The 19,054-nt window shown below is 36.3% G+C and overlaps 1 protein-coding gene across 1 annotated transcript; it reads left to right on the plus strand.

Moving 5' to 3' along the window:
- The first annotated feature begins 393 nt into the window (after positions 1–393).
- Positions 394–3,518, plus strand: LOC111777349 (GTP-binding protein At2g22870). The gene is made up of 4 exons (XM_023656898.1): positions 394–969; positions 1,046–1,115; positions 2,807–2,969; positions 3,068–3,518. Exons 1-4 carry the CDS (start codon positions 492–494, stop codon positions 3,275–3,277), a joined length of 921 nt encoding a protein of 306 aa, XP_023512666.1. The 5' UTR covers positions 394–491; the 3' UTR covers positions 3,278–3,518.
- The last annotated feature ends 15,536 nt before the right edge of the window (positions 3,519–19,054 follow it).

The following is a 19,054-nucleotide window of genomic DNA, read 5'->3' on the forward strand; positions in this document are numbered from 1 at the left end:
GGACTGTTCTTTTTTTTTTTATTATTATTATTTTTAATTTTCGATTGCTACATCATCAGTACCGACTGGAAAAAAAAGAAGAAGATAGTATCGACGAGAGAAGAGAACGGAAGAAGGAGGTGGCGGGCGATCGTGCTACCTGTGGGTTGAGTTAGGTTTGGGTTTTTTTTTTTTTTTTTTTTTAAAANGATCGTGCTACCTGTGGGTTGAGTTAGGTTTGGGTTTTTTTTTTTTTTTTTTTTTAAAATAACTTTTTATAATTGTTGTCCACATTCCATTTATTGATAAAACAATTTCTATGAATTTGGGCATTTACGATTTTAATTAAACTAAAAAGAAAATTAAAAAAAAAAGAAAAAAAAAAAAAAAAAAANGTATATTTTGTAGCGAAATTGCGACATCTCTCCCCTAAAATATCTCTGTGAGACCTCGCCGCTGTTTGTTTAAACCTCGGCGGCCACTGGCCCTTCCTCCTCCCGATTACGAACGCAATGATACTCAAGACCCTCACCCGCCTCCACGCCCTTCCTCTCGCCTCTCTCTTTTCCCCCACTCTCTCTCCAAAATCCTCTCCCCACTTTCTCCCCATTTCATCCCCGCTTTCGCATTCCACCGCCCCGAATCGCTCCCCATCCCTCCTTGCTTCTATTTCCAACACCACCGCCAAGACATCAATCTCCGATGCTTCTCGATTTGCCCGCACGGTTCTGTTTGTTCCTCCTGGAGTCGACGCTGATGAGGTCTCCGAAGAAATGATCCTTCCAGGCTCCAATATTGTGCTCGGCCCTTACGCTGGCGACTCTCGCGTTAAGGAAGTTGAGTTCGTCAAGAGCAGCGCTCGAGCTAGGGATTGCCCTAAAGATAACAAACCGGAATTTGCGATTCTTGGTCGTTCCAATGTCGGGAAATCTTCCCTTATTAATGCTCTTGTTCGGAAAAAGGAAGTTGCTCTTACATCCAAGAAGCCAGGTCTGATTGATTTTACTTTTGTTTTAACTGTTCTTTAATTTGTTTTTGATGATTGTGAATTTCTGTTTGATTGAAGGGAAGACGCAGCTGATTAATCACTTCTTGGTGAATAAAAGCTGGTACATAGTGGACTTACCGGGTTATGGGTAATTTCTATTTCATTTGCATACTTCTATAACGATTGTAATGTTTATATGCAAATTTGTGCAATCACATATTAAGTGGTAGGATTTGATTAGTACAGTGGAGGAACATAAATAACTGTTTAACTTCATTTTGCTAGCAACTGTTATTGTAATGGGATCAAGTTCTTAATCATATAGTCCAAGGGCTGCTCTCCGTTGTTTATTTCTTAATAATACACTATTGTCTTCCAAATTGACGTACATGGTCTCTTAGGTTGATAGCTACTTCTCAGAAATGGCATGCCATTTCTAGCTCCTATTGCTGTTTGGACGATCGGATTGGTCACACGGATCTTGATCTTGTCTATAATTTCCTTAGTATTATGTAAATTGGGGGATGGGGGATTGCAAACTAGCATGCAAATCTGTCCAAGTGATTGATTACTCCCAATTTGATGCATTAGAGGCTTGTCATAAGAAAAAAGCATGATATACAAAGTGTATATTGTATATTTTATTTAGATGCTATGAGATGAATTAGTTTTCTATTTTATTCTATTTTTTATGGTCATGGTGCTATACTGCTAGATTTCTGCCACTGCTTTTACAAGAAATGAAACTTTCAGAGATCTTAGGGAGTGTTTTTAACGTATGTGTCTTTTTTTAAAAATTGAATTGAACTTTGAATCAAAACCGTAAGTAATTTGAGAATCAATTCATAATAGCCTGCGCCTACCTCATTCAACCGAAATTTGCCATGTTCTTAGGACGAAGTCTTCTCAAGTTTTCATGTTTACAAGTTTTTCATCTGTCTCATCCCCACCTTGATTAAGAGTTCTGCGAAACATCACCTTAAATCCATAACGAAAGAAAGCCTATGACATCCATAGAAATACCTTAATATTTCTTAATAGTCTGAAACTTTAGTTCACAAGCCTCGAAATGAGAAATTTCTCATGGAAGATTATTACATTCTTATTTGATATGTTAGAAACTTTTTGCTTCTGTATTTTAATGAAGATAAATGTAAATGAACTAGACTTAGACTCTCAAGAAAGTATGACTTTTGAAGTTTATATGTTTCCCTTTTTTTCACAATCCAGGCTTAGAATGTTTTTTTGTTGGTCTTGAATCTCCTTCCCTACCATTTGCATTTTGAACTTCAGGCGGGAATCATTTTGTTTCTTATGCTGAAATATTTGATCTTCTTGATTACCAGCTATACTTCTACTTGTATGGCCTCCTATATGTTTAATCTTTGGATCTTGAATGTGTTTGTGTTCTTTTGAATCCTGAATACTTTTCTCCACTTTGAAAATGGTCTTTCTTATGTAAGATTGTTCAGGTATATATCTATCATTTTTCTCAAGTATCTCAGCAGAATTTAATGTGGAAGGAACCTAAATGTAAAAGATTTTGTTGTTTGTATTGTTTTGCCCTTTTGTTTAAAAGGTGTCCTTTTCTTGTTCTCTGTTTTGGCCACTCAATAATTTTCCCTTGCCTTGAGATTTTTTGAGCTATTAATAAAAGTTTTCAAGTTTCGATCAAAACCAGGTCCTAGAGCTTTGCTATCTTCTTAAGGTAGATATAGTTCTTAACCTTTTTGTACAAGATGTATGAATTGTTTGTTATATTCATCTATTCTACTCCGAGTGCAATGCAATATCTATCTCTACTTATACATTTTGTATTTAACACAAAATTTGATTCAGTTTTGCCAAAGCCTCGGAAACTGCTCGAACAGATTGGTCCTCATTCACAAAAGGGTATTTTATAAACCGAGATACTTTAGTAGCGGTGCTGCTTCTTGTTGATGCAAGTGTTCCACCTCAAAAAATAGACTTAGATTGCGCGAATTGGCTCAGTCGCAACAATGTATGTGATCAGAACTGAAGTACATAGCTTTATATAAATAGTCCTTGTTTGATGTACTTTCCGAACATCTTATGTTGTGTTGTGTCGTGCGTTTTCAGATACCATTGACCTTTGTATTCACGAAGTGCGACAAAATGAAGGTGAGCAAAGGAAAAAGGCCGGACGAGAACATCAGGGACTTTCAACAACTTATTAGACAGAATTACAAGGTACATCCTTCTTGGATCATGACTAGTAGTGTCACAGGTCTAGGTCGTGATGAATTACTTCTACATATGTCCCAACTGAGGAATTACTGGGATCAATAAATATTGATTTAGAGCCTCTTTTTGGTTGACAAAACCAGCTATCCATATTGGTCTAATATATCTATCGCAACCAAAGTTCCACAATTATTTGGCTATTTTTGTTCCTAATTTAACGTACAAGTTCGTTGGAAGGTCCCTTAGAGAGATCAAAATGTATATACGTTCGTGTGTTCTTATATCAGCCAGTCGGCACTGGTAGAAATAGTTTTGTGGAAGTTTTAATTATGAACCTAAGCATAAATAAATTTTTGTACTCAACTTCTATACTATCACATAAGGAGACAATGTAGTAGTCCAAGGAAATGGGACGAGCTTTGGCTAAACTTTAGAAGACATATAGTTATGTTTAGAATACCCGAATTTGAAATGATGATATGATTAAGATAAGGAGATCTACCATGGATGGATATGTCAAACCAAAGGGTAAAATAGAGATATTCTTCCCTGTTTGATCAAAATCTCAGCTTTCTCAATTGTGTCAATTATGTTATTTTTTGTTCATTAGTTTAAATTTACAAGTTAAAAAAGGAAAGAAAAAAGTGAAGGCGAAAAGATTGACTGACGTAGGACGAAACTCTCAGAATGTGTTTTGTAGGGAATATATGTGTTGAATTCATCAAAGTCGAACATTCAACACAATAAATTTTGGAAATATTTATAGTAGTTCAGTTTTTCTTTTAATTGAATGCTTTANAGAACCCCTTAGTGTCATGCGCCTCATGAACACCCTCATCTATGTGCTTTCGNTAATGATAAAATTAGGATTTTCTGGTTATGATTTGAGTTTTTAGGTATTACTTGCTAGGCTAAGTGTAACGACCCTAAATTTCCACATATCTAGAGTATCTAGAGTCGTCACTAACGTCTCATGCTCATCTCTAATGCAGAATAAAAACCTAAGCATGCTCATCTTTACTAGCGGAAAAATTTAAAACTTCAGAATACGTTAAAACATTGGAAAACACTGCCGGACTTACGTGTTTCAAACATCATGCTGGAGTTCAAAAGACAAAATAAAACGATTACAAATTAATTAATATAAATGAATGAAATGCAAACGCCCTATCCTAACCAAGACTAGGAATTTTAAATATGCAACTATCCTATGCACGCGCCACAGTCTCTGATCACGATGCCACCGTCAACCGTACATGGGAGCCTTGCCTTTACCTGAAAAACAATATGGCACACGGCCTGAGTATTTCGAAGAAATACTCAGTAAGTGACCCCACTATAGGGGCCATGCTAATGCAAACACATGCAATCATGAATAGGGACCTATCTCTAATCATCTTAGGGGTGGCCTCCAGTCTCGGACAAATTGGATGTGTAGTACTTCCCTACACACGACTCACACGTGCGAGTGTGAGTCCCCAGGGCGCTCGCACACCCCCTGGACCCTCTGGTCAAGCTAATCTGTAGCGACGTCCGGAGGTCAGCGGAACCCCATAGTGTCATGCGCCTCATGAACACCCTCATCTGTGTGCTTTCGCACCTGTGCGCATTCGCGCTCATCATAAGGTGGAGGGTGCCTAACCGGAAAGGAGGTTGTCCAAGCACTATACATGGACATGGTTAAGGAGTAGGTATACTTGTGTTTGTGAGTTTAGACTTATTGGTATTCTTAAAGGTGTAGTATTTAATAAGAGTATACACACCAGTAAGTTATACCTCATAAGGTGGGGGTTATTGGATCATCTCTAGGGGGAAGTAGCCCTATGCTTATGAACATACAAAATGCATGAGGTCCCTCTAAATCCATCGTAATGTCTCTTCTGACACAACTCTCTAGTCTCATCTCTTTGTTACTCTAGGTAACGCATACTCGTGGATATTTATATTAATATCATTTTCATGCTCTTAGGGTTGTGTCCTACGTCGATCTAACGACATGATGCAATATCGCACTCATCATCATCTAGCATACTCAATATGGAAAACATCATCATATTAAGGTAAAAATCATGCAATCATCATGCTCATCATAATGCCACAACGTGCGTCAAACATATCAAGCGTCACTCAACAAAATATGTATATACTGGCACATATCATCAAGCATCATACAATTTATATAGCCTATCCTATAGTAAGGCCACTTACTTGGTTGGCCTCGGCCGAAGTACTCCCTAAATAGCTAAACGTAAGCTCCCGTTCCGTGAGAGCTGCTTCCTACTTCGCTGGGGTTTGTTTCCTATCACACCGTTCACCACTTTCCGTTAGTATTTCACAATTAATTTACCTAATTTAATAAATGTGAAATACGGCTCTAAAACGGCCTCGGATACCTTAATCGGGGCCGAAAACAGATCCGGGAGGGTCGAAACAGTGGAAACCGGGCTGAAAACAGGTGAGTCGAGCCGAACAGCCGCTGGAGCCGCCGGAGGAGCCGCCGGAGCGTCACCGGAGGGAGCCCGAGCCGTTTGCGCCGAGCCGAGCCGAGGGACTGCCTACGCCGCTGTGTGACATGTGGCGGCAGAAGAGAGAGCCACGTCGAGCGGTAGTGTCGGGTCAAAGCGCGGGTCGCAGTCCGGTTCGGGTCGTAGGCTGTGGAAGGCTACTGGGCCAAGACTAATCGTTGGGCCTCGGCTTACTGGGCTGGGCCGCAAGTGTTTGGTTTGCAGGCCGGCTCAATTGGACCATGGGTCTAGTCTGGGTTGGTTCAACTGAACCGTAGCTTCTGGGCCGGTTTGAGGTTTGGGCCGCTGTAGTTGGGCTGGGCCGAAGGCAGAGGCCAAGGGAGGAATGGGCTGGCTCTCTCGGGTTTTGGGTTCGGGTTGACCCGGATCCATGGATCTCGTCTTCCTTACCCGACTTCGGCCGATTTTCCGGCGAGCTTTCTCTCTCCTTCCCGCGGCGTTTCCGTTGCCGATTTCGGTCCTCTTTCTTCCCTTTTCCTCTTTGTTTGTCGTCCTTCTTTCTTTTCTAGGAGTTTTGCGGCCTAAAAGCTCCTAAAAGCCACATATCTAAGAACGATTAAGAAAACCTAATTTTCCGACTTTGGTTACCGACGACGACGCTTACGAAATAACACAAAACGCACCCTGAGTTATTGTGCTTTCGTTAGGGATCCTTCTCATGGTGGTAACAGGTCGTTTGGTGTCGGTTTGAGGGTGGTTTGAGGGCTCATCAGAGAAACTGGACACTCGCCGACATTTGTCCGAAATCTCTCTCTCTCTCTCTCAAAATTTTCTCTCTTTTCTCCCTTTGTAGGTGTTCTGAAGATGCTGGGTGTCATGGGCTGAGGGTGGGCGTGCTGTGGCCGTCGTTTTGCGTGGGTTTCGCGAAACTCGGCGGTCGCCAAAAAACTCGCGGGTTTTCCGGCGACTGAGTTTTTAATTATTTTTTTTTAATTTATTTTATTTTTTATTATATATACATTTTTTTTTCTTTCTTTCCCTTACACTAAGGGTTTTATCTATTTTTTATATTTAATTTTAGTATCATCTCTACTAATTTGGAAAATAGAAAAAGTTGCAAATGGTTTTGCTTTGAACATCCGGACGAACCTCTACTTTAGAATTAGATCTCATCGAGCAAGATCAAATGAATATCAAGGCATGAAATTTAGTGATTTTAGTTTAGACCAACAAGGTAAGTGAATGCCTTCAGGTTAGGTTAGGTTGGATGAATTATATGTTGTATGAATATAACGTATTATGTGGCTTATATACATGGTATTTCTTGTATTATGTTATGTTTGTAAACTTTTTGTGATGCACGTGCTTCCAATATGTTGAACCATGGATGTTATGATGTCTAAGTTTAGGTTATGCTCTAAGACACTTGATGAGTCAGGTACGATAAGAATGAATGATATGCCATTTACACGTACGTATATCTCATAAGAAGAGTATGACATGTCTCATAGGAAGAATATGGCAGGAAAAGTATGGAAGTATGATATGCATTACAATTATATACCATGATTTGAATACAAGGCCTCATGTGTATTGTATGTTACAAGCATGAGAGATTTCCCTAGTATGTTTTATATTGACATGTACACTATAGATTTCCTTAGAGAAGGATCGACCTGCTTGTATGACCTCGTGAAGGATTTGAATACAAGACCTCGCGAAGGATTGACTTGTTTGTAATGATTACATCAATGTTACGAGCACCTAGCGATTTCCTTAGCATGAGAGATTTCTAAAATTTTATTGAGGGACTTAAAAGGCCAAATTTCAAGATGAGGTAGAAAAGAAAAATTCTTAGAAAAAATACTAGGAACTTGAAGAAAAGATATAAAAGAAAACCGTGAGGGGCAAAATGGTCATTTTGACTCCCCTTTCCTAATTAGGGGTCTACTAGTTTCCTAATTAGTATTATGGAGGAAGAAAAGAAGAAAAGAAAATGAAAAAGAATCGATGAGGATTGGGGTTTTGAGGGAAAAAGAAAAAGAAGATGGAAACCATCCAACTGGGTTTTTAGTTTTTGTTCTCGGATTTTTTTCTAGATCCGAAAGATATATGAGGAATTAGGATTTGAAATTTTAGTATATTGTTTTTGGAGAAATTTCACATGAGTTTGTGAAGAAAGCCGGAGTTGAATAAGATCGAAACTTGACATTCCAACGTGTGTAAAGAATTATGAGATTTATAGTTTTTGACCGACTTTGGATGTGTTTATCTCATTCTATAATCGATTAAAAATTACTAGAAAAATACCTTCGTGAAGATAGATTAAAACTCGACAAATTTTATGAAAGAACCAAGTCGATTTAAATTTTGGAGGAAAAGTTATAAAGATCGAAAGAAAACAGAAAGAATTAGAAAATCATTATGAATCTAAGTTGAACCTAGTTGTAGGCAACATGTGCTCAGGCAAGGAGAAGGAGAAGCAGTATGCGGCTGGCCAAGAGGGGGACACATGTCTATAGTCTAATGGAATGCACATTGCGTGTTAATTAGAGGGTCAAATCCGCTTCGGTTCATCCAATCAATTAATCGTGACCCACCTGAGTATGTCACATGTCTCAACATAAAAATTTGGAGGAAACTGTATGCCCGTGAGAGATTGAACTTGAGACACTGGAGCTGAATGGGGCTAATATGAGCGCACCATGTATCACGAGTACAACGCACATATACCTACTATGTGGGAGACATCCAACCATGCATTGTGCATGCATGGGAGCGCATGAGTCTTCCCTTTTTACTCTGTTTGACTGTTTTGTGCTCCTATTTCAATTTAACCCTAATTTTACGAGTCACGTACTAGAAAAATTTCAGAAATTTTGGAACTTCGACTAAAAATGAGACTCCCCTCTGCTCCTATTTCAATTTAACAAAGACAATTGAAAAGTTAAGTGCTTAAGGTTCCTATATTCAAAAGCTCTCTCCCCTCAAATTTTTTTCCGCTTCAGTTATTTGTTTCAACATATTTCGACCGTGGGTCATTCCAACATTTGGTATTAGAGCTAGGATGTCGAAACAAATACCGTCACCATAGAAAGTTGTCGGAGGAGATGTGACCATGATAAGGAGCGAAACAGAGGGGAGTGTAACGCTTCAGTACCCGTTACTCACGAAGAGTAACTACGCAACACGATTGATAAAGATGCGTGTTAACTTACAAGCACAGGGCGTATGGGACGCCATCAAACATGGTGATGAAGTTGAGGAGCGTAAGGACAGGATGGCTCTTGTCGCCATCTACTAGGCATTCTTGGAGGACGTTCTTCTAATGTTGGCAGAGATGGACTCGGCAAAGGTAGTGTGAGAGACACTGCAAACAATGATTGTGGGTGTGGAACGTGTCAAGGAAGCAAAGGTGTAGATCTTGAAGAGTGAGTTCGATGCTATCTGCATGAAGGACAGTGAGTCAATAGACGACTTTGCCATGAAGTTGACAACAATTGTCAGTAACATCCTTTCATTAGGCGACATGGTGGAGGAGATCTCAGTTGTCAAGAAGTTCCTTCGAGTTGTTCCCCCAAGATCCATGCAGATTGTTACCTCCATTAAGCAGTTCGACAACCTCAAGAACATGTCGGTTGAGGAGGTCGTTGGTCGTCTTAACGTTCATAAGGAGAGACTTCGTGGCTACGAAGACAAAGAGGAGGAGAAACACCTCTTACTCACACATGAGTAGTGGCTCGCACGGACGAAAAAGAAATATGTAGATGACTCTTCTTTCTCAGGTACGAGCAGACGTGGCAGCCATAACAAAAAAAAAAAAAATAGGTCGTGGACGTGATGGAAGAGGAGGTCGCGACAATACCTCACAAACTCATGAAAATGCCAACCCTCAAAAGGAAAAGAGGTCGTGTTTCTCTTGTGGAAAATATGAGCATTATGTGACAGAGAGTCGCAACAAGGAGTGCGATGAGAAGGCAAACCTCAGGTTCTTAGATGATGAAGAGCTCACATTAATGTTGGCCGAGGAAATGCCTAATCTATTGGTGCTCAATGAAGAAAATGTTATGACGAACCTCTTCATATATGGAAGACCAAGTGGAGACTAGCATGTGGTACCTAGACAACGGAGCGAGCAACCACATGACCGGAGATTGAGCAACGTTCAAGGAGCTTGATGAGAAGTTCACTGGAAACGTGCAACTCTGCGACGGATCAATTGTACCATTCCAAAGCAAAGGATCTATCTTGATCTAGTGTAACAACGATGATCAAGGTGTATTACATCCCGAGTTTAGCAATATTATTAGCCTTGGTCAAATAACAGAAGAAGGTAGCAAAGTGGAGATAGTTGGCTCGTTCCTCAAGAAATATGACTGAAATGGAGCCCTTTTGATGAAGGTAACGGTCGCAAAACTGGCTATATAAGATAATATTGAAAAACTACCCACTCCTTCCAAAATATCTATTTGGAATCAAAATATCACTCTCAGAATTTTGAATGAGTAGTCCATGGTTGAGTTTTTTTTTTTTTTAATTACTTATGAGAAATAGAAATAGAAATAAACATAATATATCATTTGAATTAGAAAAAAAAAATATTATTATATTTTGAAAAGGTAAGGGTTACTCATCTACTCTTTATTATTATTATATTATTATATTTATAATAAATTTTAAAATTTAAATATAACTATTACTTCGTTTTTATTATTTTTATAATAAATTTGAATTTTGAATTTGACCCCTAGTTTTTATTATTTTTATATTTTTAATAATAATAATAATAATAATAATAATAAATTTTGAAAATTTTCTTATTATTTATTTTTAATTTCTCATTTAAAACAATTAATGGTCCATATTAATCCTTACTTTTTCTTTTTTTCCACTCCTCTGTGTGTAAACTCGTCCACTCTCCCATATTTTGGTATACAATTTTCATAGTTATTGAGTCTTTAATTTTCTAAACCCTTTTGGGCTACTCTTCCAATTTTATTTCTTTTCATCCTACTCTGGAGAGAATCGCAAGAAAATAGTTGCAAGTGCTCAACTCGTAAAGCTTTTTAGAGAGTTGTGTGTGTTCTTACAAAATTTCAACACTTGTAACGGTTTGATACTAAGTTGTGGAAATGATTGAGCTTGTTCTTGAACTCGTAAAAAGAGCGGTGTAGCGGTTGGGCTCTGATCCGTGGAAAGAGTCGAAAAAGTTCTTTATTCTAATTTCCAAGAGGCATGTGGGGAGTGGATCGACCTACTCCACCCTAAAACTAATGTGTCATATTTTCAAACGGTTTTCTTTTTAATTTTAAGATTATTATTGTGATTTATGGCATGTCATGAGTCTTTCATAATTGTTTATTGTTTTGACTTGAATTATTTTGTTGTATTAATTATTATCTAGTTTCTTAATTAGAAAGATTAAGCACACTTAAATATTGTTAAAACCCTATTCACTCCTCTAGAACTGCCATACCGATCAACAATTGGTATAAGAGCGTTCCTCTTATAGATTTTTTATATAAACTTTATTGTTAGAGCTTATGACAAAATTACATGTTAATAATGGTTTTAGCGAGGACAGTCAACCTTTAGCCTTCGTTATTTTGATGGAACAAATTATACTCTTGGAAAGCTAGAAAATTTATTTGCAGTTGATTATCGATTATAGTTAAATGTTACTAAAGGTCTTTACATTCCAATAAAAACGGTTAATAATAATGAGGTGCCTAAAATAGAAAAGGAATTTGATGAACCTGATATGAAAATAATGGTCTCTCAATTAGTGTTATAAATTGTCTTTGTTGTCCCCTAAATGAATTTAATAGAATATGTATGTGTTTTTGGCATATGAAATTTGGAAAACTCTTGAAATAACCAACGACAAATCAAGTTAAAAAGAAACAAAAACGGTGATTCAAGAAGTAAAGGATCTCTCCCAAAGGTTCTCTAATGACACATGAGATTAGAGTACGAAAATCACCTTTGCTGCCTGAATTGAGGTCACTTTTGACTCCCAACTTTTAGGTAGAGACTTATTATTATTCTTTTTTTTTTTTAAATAGTTCATAATTAGGAACCAACATGTTAATATTTGTTCCCTGAGTTATTTCTTTAGCGCATGACTCTGATACCATGTTAGATGAACACGACTCTCCACAATGGTATGATATTGTCCACTTTGAGCATAACCTCTCATGGCTTTGCTTTGGGTTTCCCCAAAAGGGCTCACACCAACGGAGAGTGTATTCTTTGATTATAAACTCATGACCATTCCCTAAATTAACCAATGTGAGACACTTTCATCCAACATCTCCCCTCGACACTCGACTCCTTTGGAGTTCTCAAGAGTTTTCCAAATTTCATATGCCGAAAACCACATACATACACTATTAAATTGATCATTATTAGGCACAATAAAAACAATTTATATCACTAGCATTCAAAAAAACATTTATTTTTCCTATCATGCTCATCAAATTCATCTTCTATTCTATTTTAGGCACCTCAATATTATTAACTATTTTTATTGGAATGTAAGGACCTTTACCAGCCTTTAACTATAATTGATAATCTTTTTTCATATAGGCATCAGGAGATTAAAAGTAAATAATAAAAAAAATCAAATTTATTATTATTATTATTATTTAAATATAATAATATAACAATAATAAAAAAATAATAAAAATTGATGCTGAGTAAGAGTCGAATGACAAATTCAAAATTTATTATAAATATAATAATGACAAAAAGTGACTTTTAAATTTAAATTTCAAAATTTATTATAAATATAATAAAAATGATGTGAGTAGCGACCAAAATTTCAAAATATAATAATATAATAATAATAAAAATATATTGAGTAACGGTTAGATTCAAATTTATATTATGTATAAATAATTTTATTTAAAAATATAATTAAAAAAAAAAAAAAAAAAAAAAAAAACAAGCATTTGTTACTCTTCCATAATTATAAAGGTCATACTTTAATTTGTCCATGATTTTAATTTAGCTGTCACATCATCACGTCGGGTACCTTATCTCGACTTTAATTTCTTCGTTTTAGCTCTGATTTGAGTGATTGAAAAGTCGTTTAAATCGCTATTCCTAATCTTATACTGTGGACCCTTCAAATAAGGTAGGTTCATTATATCAAAACATTAATTAATTAAATGAAATTAAGGGCAAAAAAGCCAACAAGAGAATCCACCGTCTTGAAACATCCAACATCACCATAATTTTGTCCTTAATTTTTTTGTGGATATTTTTCCAAAAAAAATTACTCTAATCAGAGCTTACCGACCTTTGTTTTAAATTCTAATCGTTGGATGGGATGAATTATGAACGTTCTAGATTGTGTCTAGTTTTGGAGGAGGCCCAACAACTTAATTGGATTTTGTGCATAAGGGTATTGTGAAAATCTGATTATGGTCAGTAGGGTATTTTCGTAATCATCCGTATCTTCAAGGACAATTTGATAATTTGGCCAATTTCGAATATTTTAATATTATTTTTCTCAAAAATCAAAATTTTTCTAAGAATTCTTTATCCATTCTTTATCATTTTTTTTTTCTTTCTTTCTTGCAAATTGAGATTCTTCTTCAATAAGAATTTAAAAAGAAAGGTTCAAATTTTACCATATTTTCCAATTCTCCTGTTTTATTAGTTTCAAAACTTTGTACAATTCATAGAGTATACTTTGCCTCTTTGGAGGCCTTTATGGTTATTGGGTATTACAAATTCTCCCACCTTTTGAATTTTAGTCCTCGAAAATTTCATCCTAAAACAAGTTGGGTACAAGATTTTTTTTTTTTTTTTTTTTTTTTTTTTTTTTTTTTTTTTTTTTTNCCTTAATCTCTTGACTTTCTTGTCCAATATTTGGACTAGCTCCTTTTTATACTTTTATGTCTCCTCTTAATGAAAGTGTGACTTTTATGTCTCCTCTTAATGAAAGTGTGACGTGAGTGAGGTTTGGAGTATACTTGTGTAGCATAAATACATAAAATACATTGTGCACTGCAACAAGCTTGGGGGTAGTGCAAGTCTATAGACCACAGGTCCTATCCTTTCGACAAAAAAAAAAAAAAAAAAAAAAAAAAAAAAAAANACAAATGAAAGGAATTAGGTCCAACTAGAATAAGTCACTCATGTACGACCCAAAGGATCATAAGAGGATTAAGCAAGGACAATTGACTTAATCAAATCACTCTTATACCCTAACAAATAATCTTAAAGAGTTAAAGGCCTTTGAAAAAAAGAATGAAAAGGGAAAAGTAAGCGAAAAGGACGAAAATGTCATTTTTTCAAATTTTTAAGGAACTTCTTGGATTTTTAATTCCTTATCTAGAAGGAATTTCAAGATGATCAAGAAAGAAGGAAAAATGATCAACATGGGATGAAAAATATTTAGAAAAATTATGGATTTTTCAAGGAAAATAATATTAAAATATTCAGAATGTGGCAAATTACCAAAATACCCCTGGAGGAATGGATAATTATGAAAATGCCACTCTGATCAGAATCAGAGGATCTACCGTTGCCATCTGCACAAAAACTCATGAAACTTGAATCTCAGCCGTTGGATCTCCCCCAAAATTGGATATGGTTTACAACATGGACAGGTCATCACATCCAACGGCTAGTATTCAAAACCAAGGTTGGTGAGGCTCTGATCGGAGCAGATATTTTCAATGAATTATCCAGAACATTCAAACTCCAAATCACAAGATTCTGGAGCTTTCAAAGTTGGTTTAAGCTCCTCCTATAAAGTCTGAATTAGGGGCTACAATATGGAACATGAATCGAGCAAGGTCAAGCACCCATTCGAGAGTTAGAGCGTTTAGATTGTGGGTCTCCTACTCTTGGGTTTCTTCCAAATTCAAGAGCAATACTCCACAATTTCTCCTCAAACTTATTCCTGTAGTTTCTAAACAAGGTTACCCACAAGTGCTATAAGGGAATGAAGTGCTGAAAGTCCCTAGAAACCATTCCCCCAATTTAATCCGCCATTGAAGAACTTCATGAAAAACTCGAAAATTCAATCCAAGGATACACGATTATTCTTCGAGAAAGAACAATCTCAATCAGTTTCTGCACCTCCAACGAATGTTTCCATAGAAGACCACAAAGAGAAATAACCTCGGGAGTGTGCCTAATTGAAGGAAATCGATTTTGGGCTTAATTTGGGGATAAAAGTCGAATTACTATCTACGGTCTCCTTTCCTTCAAATTGAGAATTCCTTAAGCTTCAGAGGATCAAGTTGAGTAACTTTGATGAAGGAAACGGGAGCTGAAACGTCGTAGAACAAGCTACCCCAGAGATCAGAAATCCGACATTTCGAGTGAGTTGAATACCAAGAACGATTTCTGGAAATTAAGATCCCACACTCAAAGACGTTCCTCCAAATCAATTCCTATAGCTTGAAGAAAGGATATGGAAGAGGTTCCATGAAGAAATCGGGCCTTGAAAACCTTTAGAATCGACTGCCTAATAATGTATCCCCTGCTTTAGCTCCGACGAGAAAAATGATTTTGGACGATCCTTGGAGGCGAATATTTTAGGCTACGATCCACGAGAATGTATGAAACCAATCCCAAGCTATTCCTTGTAATACCATTTTTAAGTTTCATGAAGAAATCGAGGGGCGAAACGACGTGATTGGAGCTATGGAGCTCCATTTTCAGACGGCGGCGCGAACGGTCGTGCGCGTCTTCTTCCCGTCTGGAGGAAGAAGACGATGACGTGGCCGGTTCAATTGAACCAGCCAAGTCAGCACAAAATTAGACCTTCACTCGATTTTTTTCAATTGTAACCCCCTTCCAGACCGGTTCTCATAAAAATCATTATGGTTCCAAAAACGAGACACAATAAGGAGTCTCTGGAAGGAAATGTGATGTAATTCGGATACCGAAAGCTTAAGAACGGAGGTCTCGAACGTCGACGACGAGGTAAGTAGCCACCTTGGATTTATTGTTTAGAAATACTTATAGAAATCGCTTGGATTTTCATATGAACCCTAAAAAAAAGTATGACATATATGAAAGAAAAACTCAAAGAACCGTGAGTTAAGGGCCTAAACCGACCAAATTGCTCGGAATTTAAGTAATATTAAAATAATCCACTAAATGAGCTCTGACGCTTATGAAATTTTAATGCTGAGCATATTATAGCATGTCGAGTTTATATATGAAATATGGTGGTCATTGGATAAGGGTAAGTAGGTAAACCAAGAAATGAGGCAAAATGACCATAATGCCCCTAAGGATATCTACCTACGGTTCATGACCTAGATGACTTCCAAATACTATGAAACCCCTTAGAAGATCTTATATTATGAATTTTGATGATTTGGTGAAGTTTGAAAGCCATTGGAACGCGTCAAGTAGCAAAACCAAGAATTAGGGGTAAATGGCCATAATGCCCCTAAGGAAGCTACCTACGGTTAAGCTCTAAATGACCTCAAAATATTATGAAATGTTGTATGAGCCCTTATCTCATGAGGTTATATAAGGTAATGAATTCGAGGAGTCATTGGATAAACTTTAGGTTGCGAAACCAGGATATGGGGAAAAATGTACATCATGATCCATATGACTTTACCTCCTAGGATGACTATTGAGGTAACCCTGAAATAAGATATTTTCCACAAGTATCCTTAATTGCTAATAAGATTCTACGTGCACAAGGTCACGTCGGACTATTCTCAAGAAGAACTTATAAGTTCCAACCTTGACCCAAGACGTTATGCATAAACCTAGGATCCCCAAGAATGCAAGGAAACACCTAGGTTAATGCAAATGACATGCTTATCAAGTTGCTAGTATCCATGCCCAGTGTAACCGATATCTCCCATCATAAAGTGTACCATGAGACCCCTATTCCTCTTTAGGTGGGATGCTATGCTATATGGACCATGGGCAGGATACCACGATGGACTTATTATTTCCCTCACCTAAATGAGATGCCCTGCATCACGATTTGCCAGCAGGATGCCACGATTATGATAACGCCACCTATACACTCATGGGGAGAAAATTAAGGGTTACTTTGAAAGAGTTTTCAGGGAACACAAGGCATGACATGACAACCTCTAAGACATAGTTCTTGAAACGAAACAAGTAGTCATATCCTAACTCAAGGTCTAGACATGCTCCAAATTAAAGTAATCATATCCTAACTCAAGGTCTAGACATGCTCCAAATTACCAACCCTTTTTTATAAGGTCTATTTTATATGACTTGAGGATAAGCTCAAGACCTCAAGATGGTTGGAGCAAGTTTGGAACCCAAACCAAGATGAAAAAACGCCAACCCCTAAGACATAGTTCTTGAAAACGAAACAAGTAGTTTCAAAAATATCAACAACAGGGTTCGAACCTAAGCAACAGCAAAGCCCCATTAATTTTAAGTCTATCTCCTTAACTACTCAAGCACATCAACATTTATTAGAAAATATTATTTTTAATTTCATAAATTATGTAAGGATCAAATGGTCAATTTGTTGTCATTTCTAAGTTTCAAGCAATTCTTGTGGTAGAATTGCATCCAAGCCATTCAATGTCTGGATCAAGTTCGATTGTGGAGTGACTCAATTTAGAACAAGGTTTCCAAATGTTGCTTCTAAATCTTCCAATTCTAACCTTATCTCTTGGTTGATCCGAATTTTGTATAAGGAAGTGTTAATTATCAATTTGGTATCAGAGCCTAGGTTGCTTGTGGATTTTATTGTTTATCTTTCCTTTAAATGTGTGATTTATTTTCTTACTGTCATTTCTGCCATTATTATCAACTTTTCACTTTGTTCTCATTTTCTTCCTAAAGATCACATTTAGATCTTGGAAAATAAAAAAATAAAAAAATAAAAAGTTCTTATCATATTTGTTCTGAACTATTGTGATTATAAACAATCCTTATCATGTATTTTAGATCATTTGCATGTTTATTCGAAGATCAAATAAACTTCGATTCACATTTTTCTTAATCCATCTAAATCTAGAACCATTGTGTTTGATATTTTTTTTTCTTTGTCATAATTTATGTTTGAAGATAACTTCTAAATTTCCCGAATTCTGTAAGAATGAGAGTTAGATGGTTTTTAAAATCTTCACGTCCTTTCTTTTTGGAATTCTTTTTTTTTTTTCAATGTTCAATTCTATGTAAAAAAAAATATTTTTGTGTCCCTTATTTGTTTGTTCACTTCTTGTTTTATTTTGTTGTTATTTCATAATTAACTTATCTTGATTGTCTTGAATAGCTAGCTACTATGAGAATTGTTTTATCCATGTATTAGCCTACCTTGATCATAAATTAGTCAGTTTCCCAAATAGCCTACCTTTGTGTGTAATAAAATGAGTGTCCCTAAGTGTAAAATCAGTGAGTTGAGTGTGTGAGGTCCTAAGCATATTTAACTATTGTTTGTACAATCATGAACCAAAACAAGGGAAATGGAGAGGAGATCAATGAGCTAGTTGAAGAAGTCCAAAAGAATGAGGAGGAATTGAAAGATGGGTGTCATTTGACACTTATTACAAGAAGACTTCTTAAAATTCAAGTAATGGTGAATGATGTTGATGATTAAAGAGACAACTTGTTTCACACACGGGGTTTAGTCAAGGGGACTGCTTGTAGTCTTGTCATTGATAGTGGAAGTTGCACCAATGTTGTAAGTACCATGTTGATCAAAAGGTTGCAAATTCCAACCCAAGATCATCATAAATCTTACAAGCTCCAATGACTCAATGATAGTGGAACAATGAAGGTAGTTTCCGAAGCTTTAATATCTTTTACTTTGGGAAAATATAAAGATGAAGTTTTGTGTGATGTATTACCAATGCAAGTTGGAGATATATTGCTTGGCTGACCATGGCAATTTGACAGGAGGGTTATGTATGATGATTATTTGAATAGGTATTCTTTTGTAAAGGAGGGTAGAAAAATCACTCTTGTACCTTTGAGTTTTGCAAAAAAAAAAAAAAAAAAAAAAAAAAAAAAAAAAAAAAAAAAAAAAAAAAAAAAAAAANTGAAAAAATAGAGAAAAATCGAAGAGAAAAAAATAGTGAAAAGAAGAATGAAAAAAGAGACGAAGGTGAAGAAAGAAAGGGAGTTGTTTGGCTAGAGTTGGAGACGTCATGAGGTTTTCACAAAAAATCAATCTTTGTACTTATGTACAAGGAAGGATATTTAGTCTCTAACGATAACAATTTGTCTTTGCTTAGTGTGTTTCAATCTCTTTTTATAGGAATTTGAAGACATGTTTCAAGATGAAGTACCTAAAGATCTACCTTCCATTAGAGGTACTGAACATCAAGTAGACTTCATTCCAGATTCTGTCATTCCTAATAAACCAGCTTATAGAGTCAATCCAATTGAGACTAAAGAAATTCAAAGGCAAGTGGAGGAGCTCATGGAGAAGGGCTAT

Source organism: Cucurbita pepo, chromosome LG16 (assembly GCF_002806865.2).
Source record: "Cucurbita pepo subsp. pepo cultivar mu-cu-16 chromosome LG16, ASM280686v2, whole genome shotgun sequence".
Classification (NCBI taxonomy): Eukaryota; Viridiplantae; Streptophyta; class Magnoliopsida; order Cucurbitales; family Cucurbitaceae; genus Cucurbita; species Cucurbita pepo.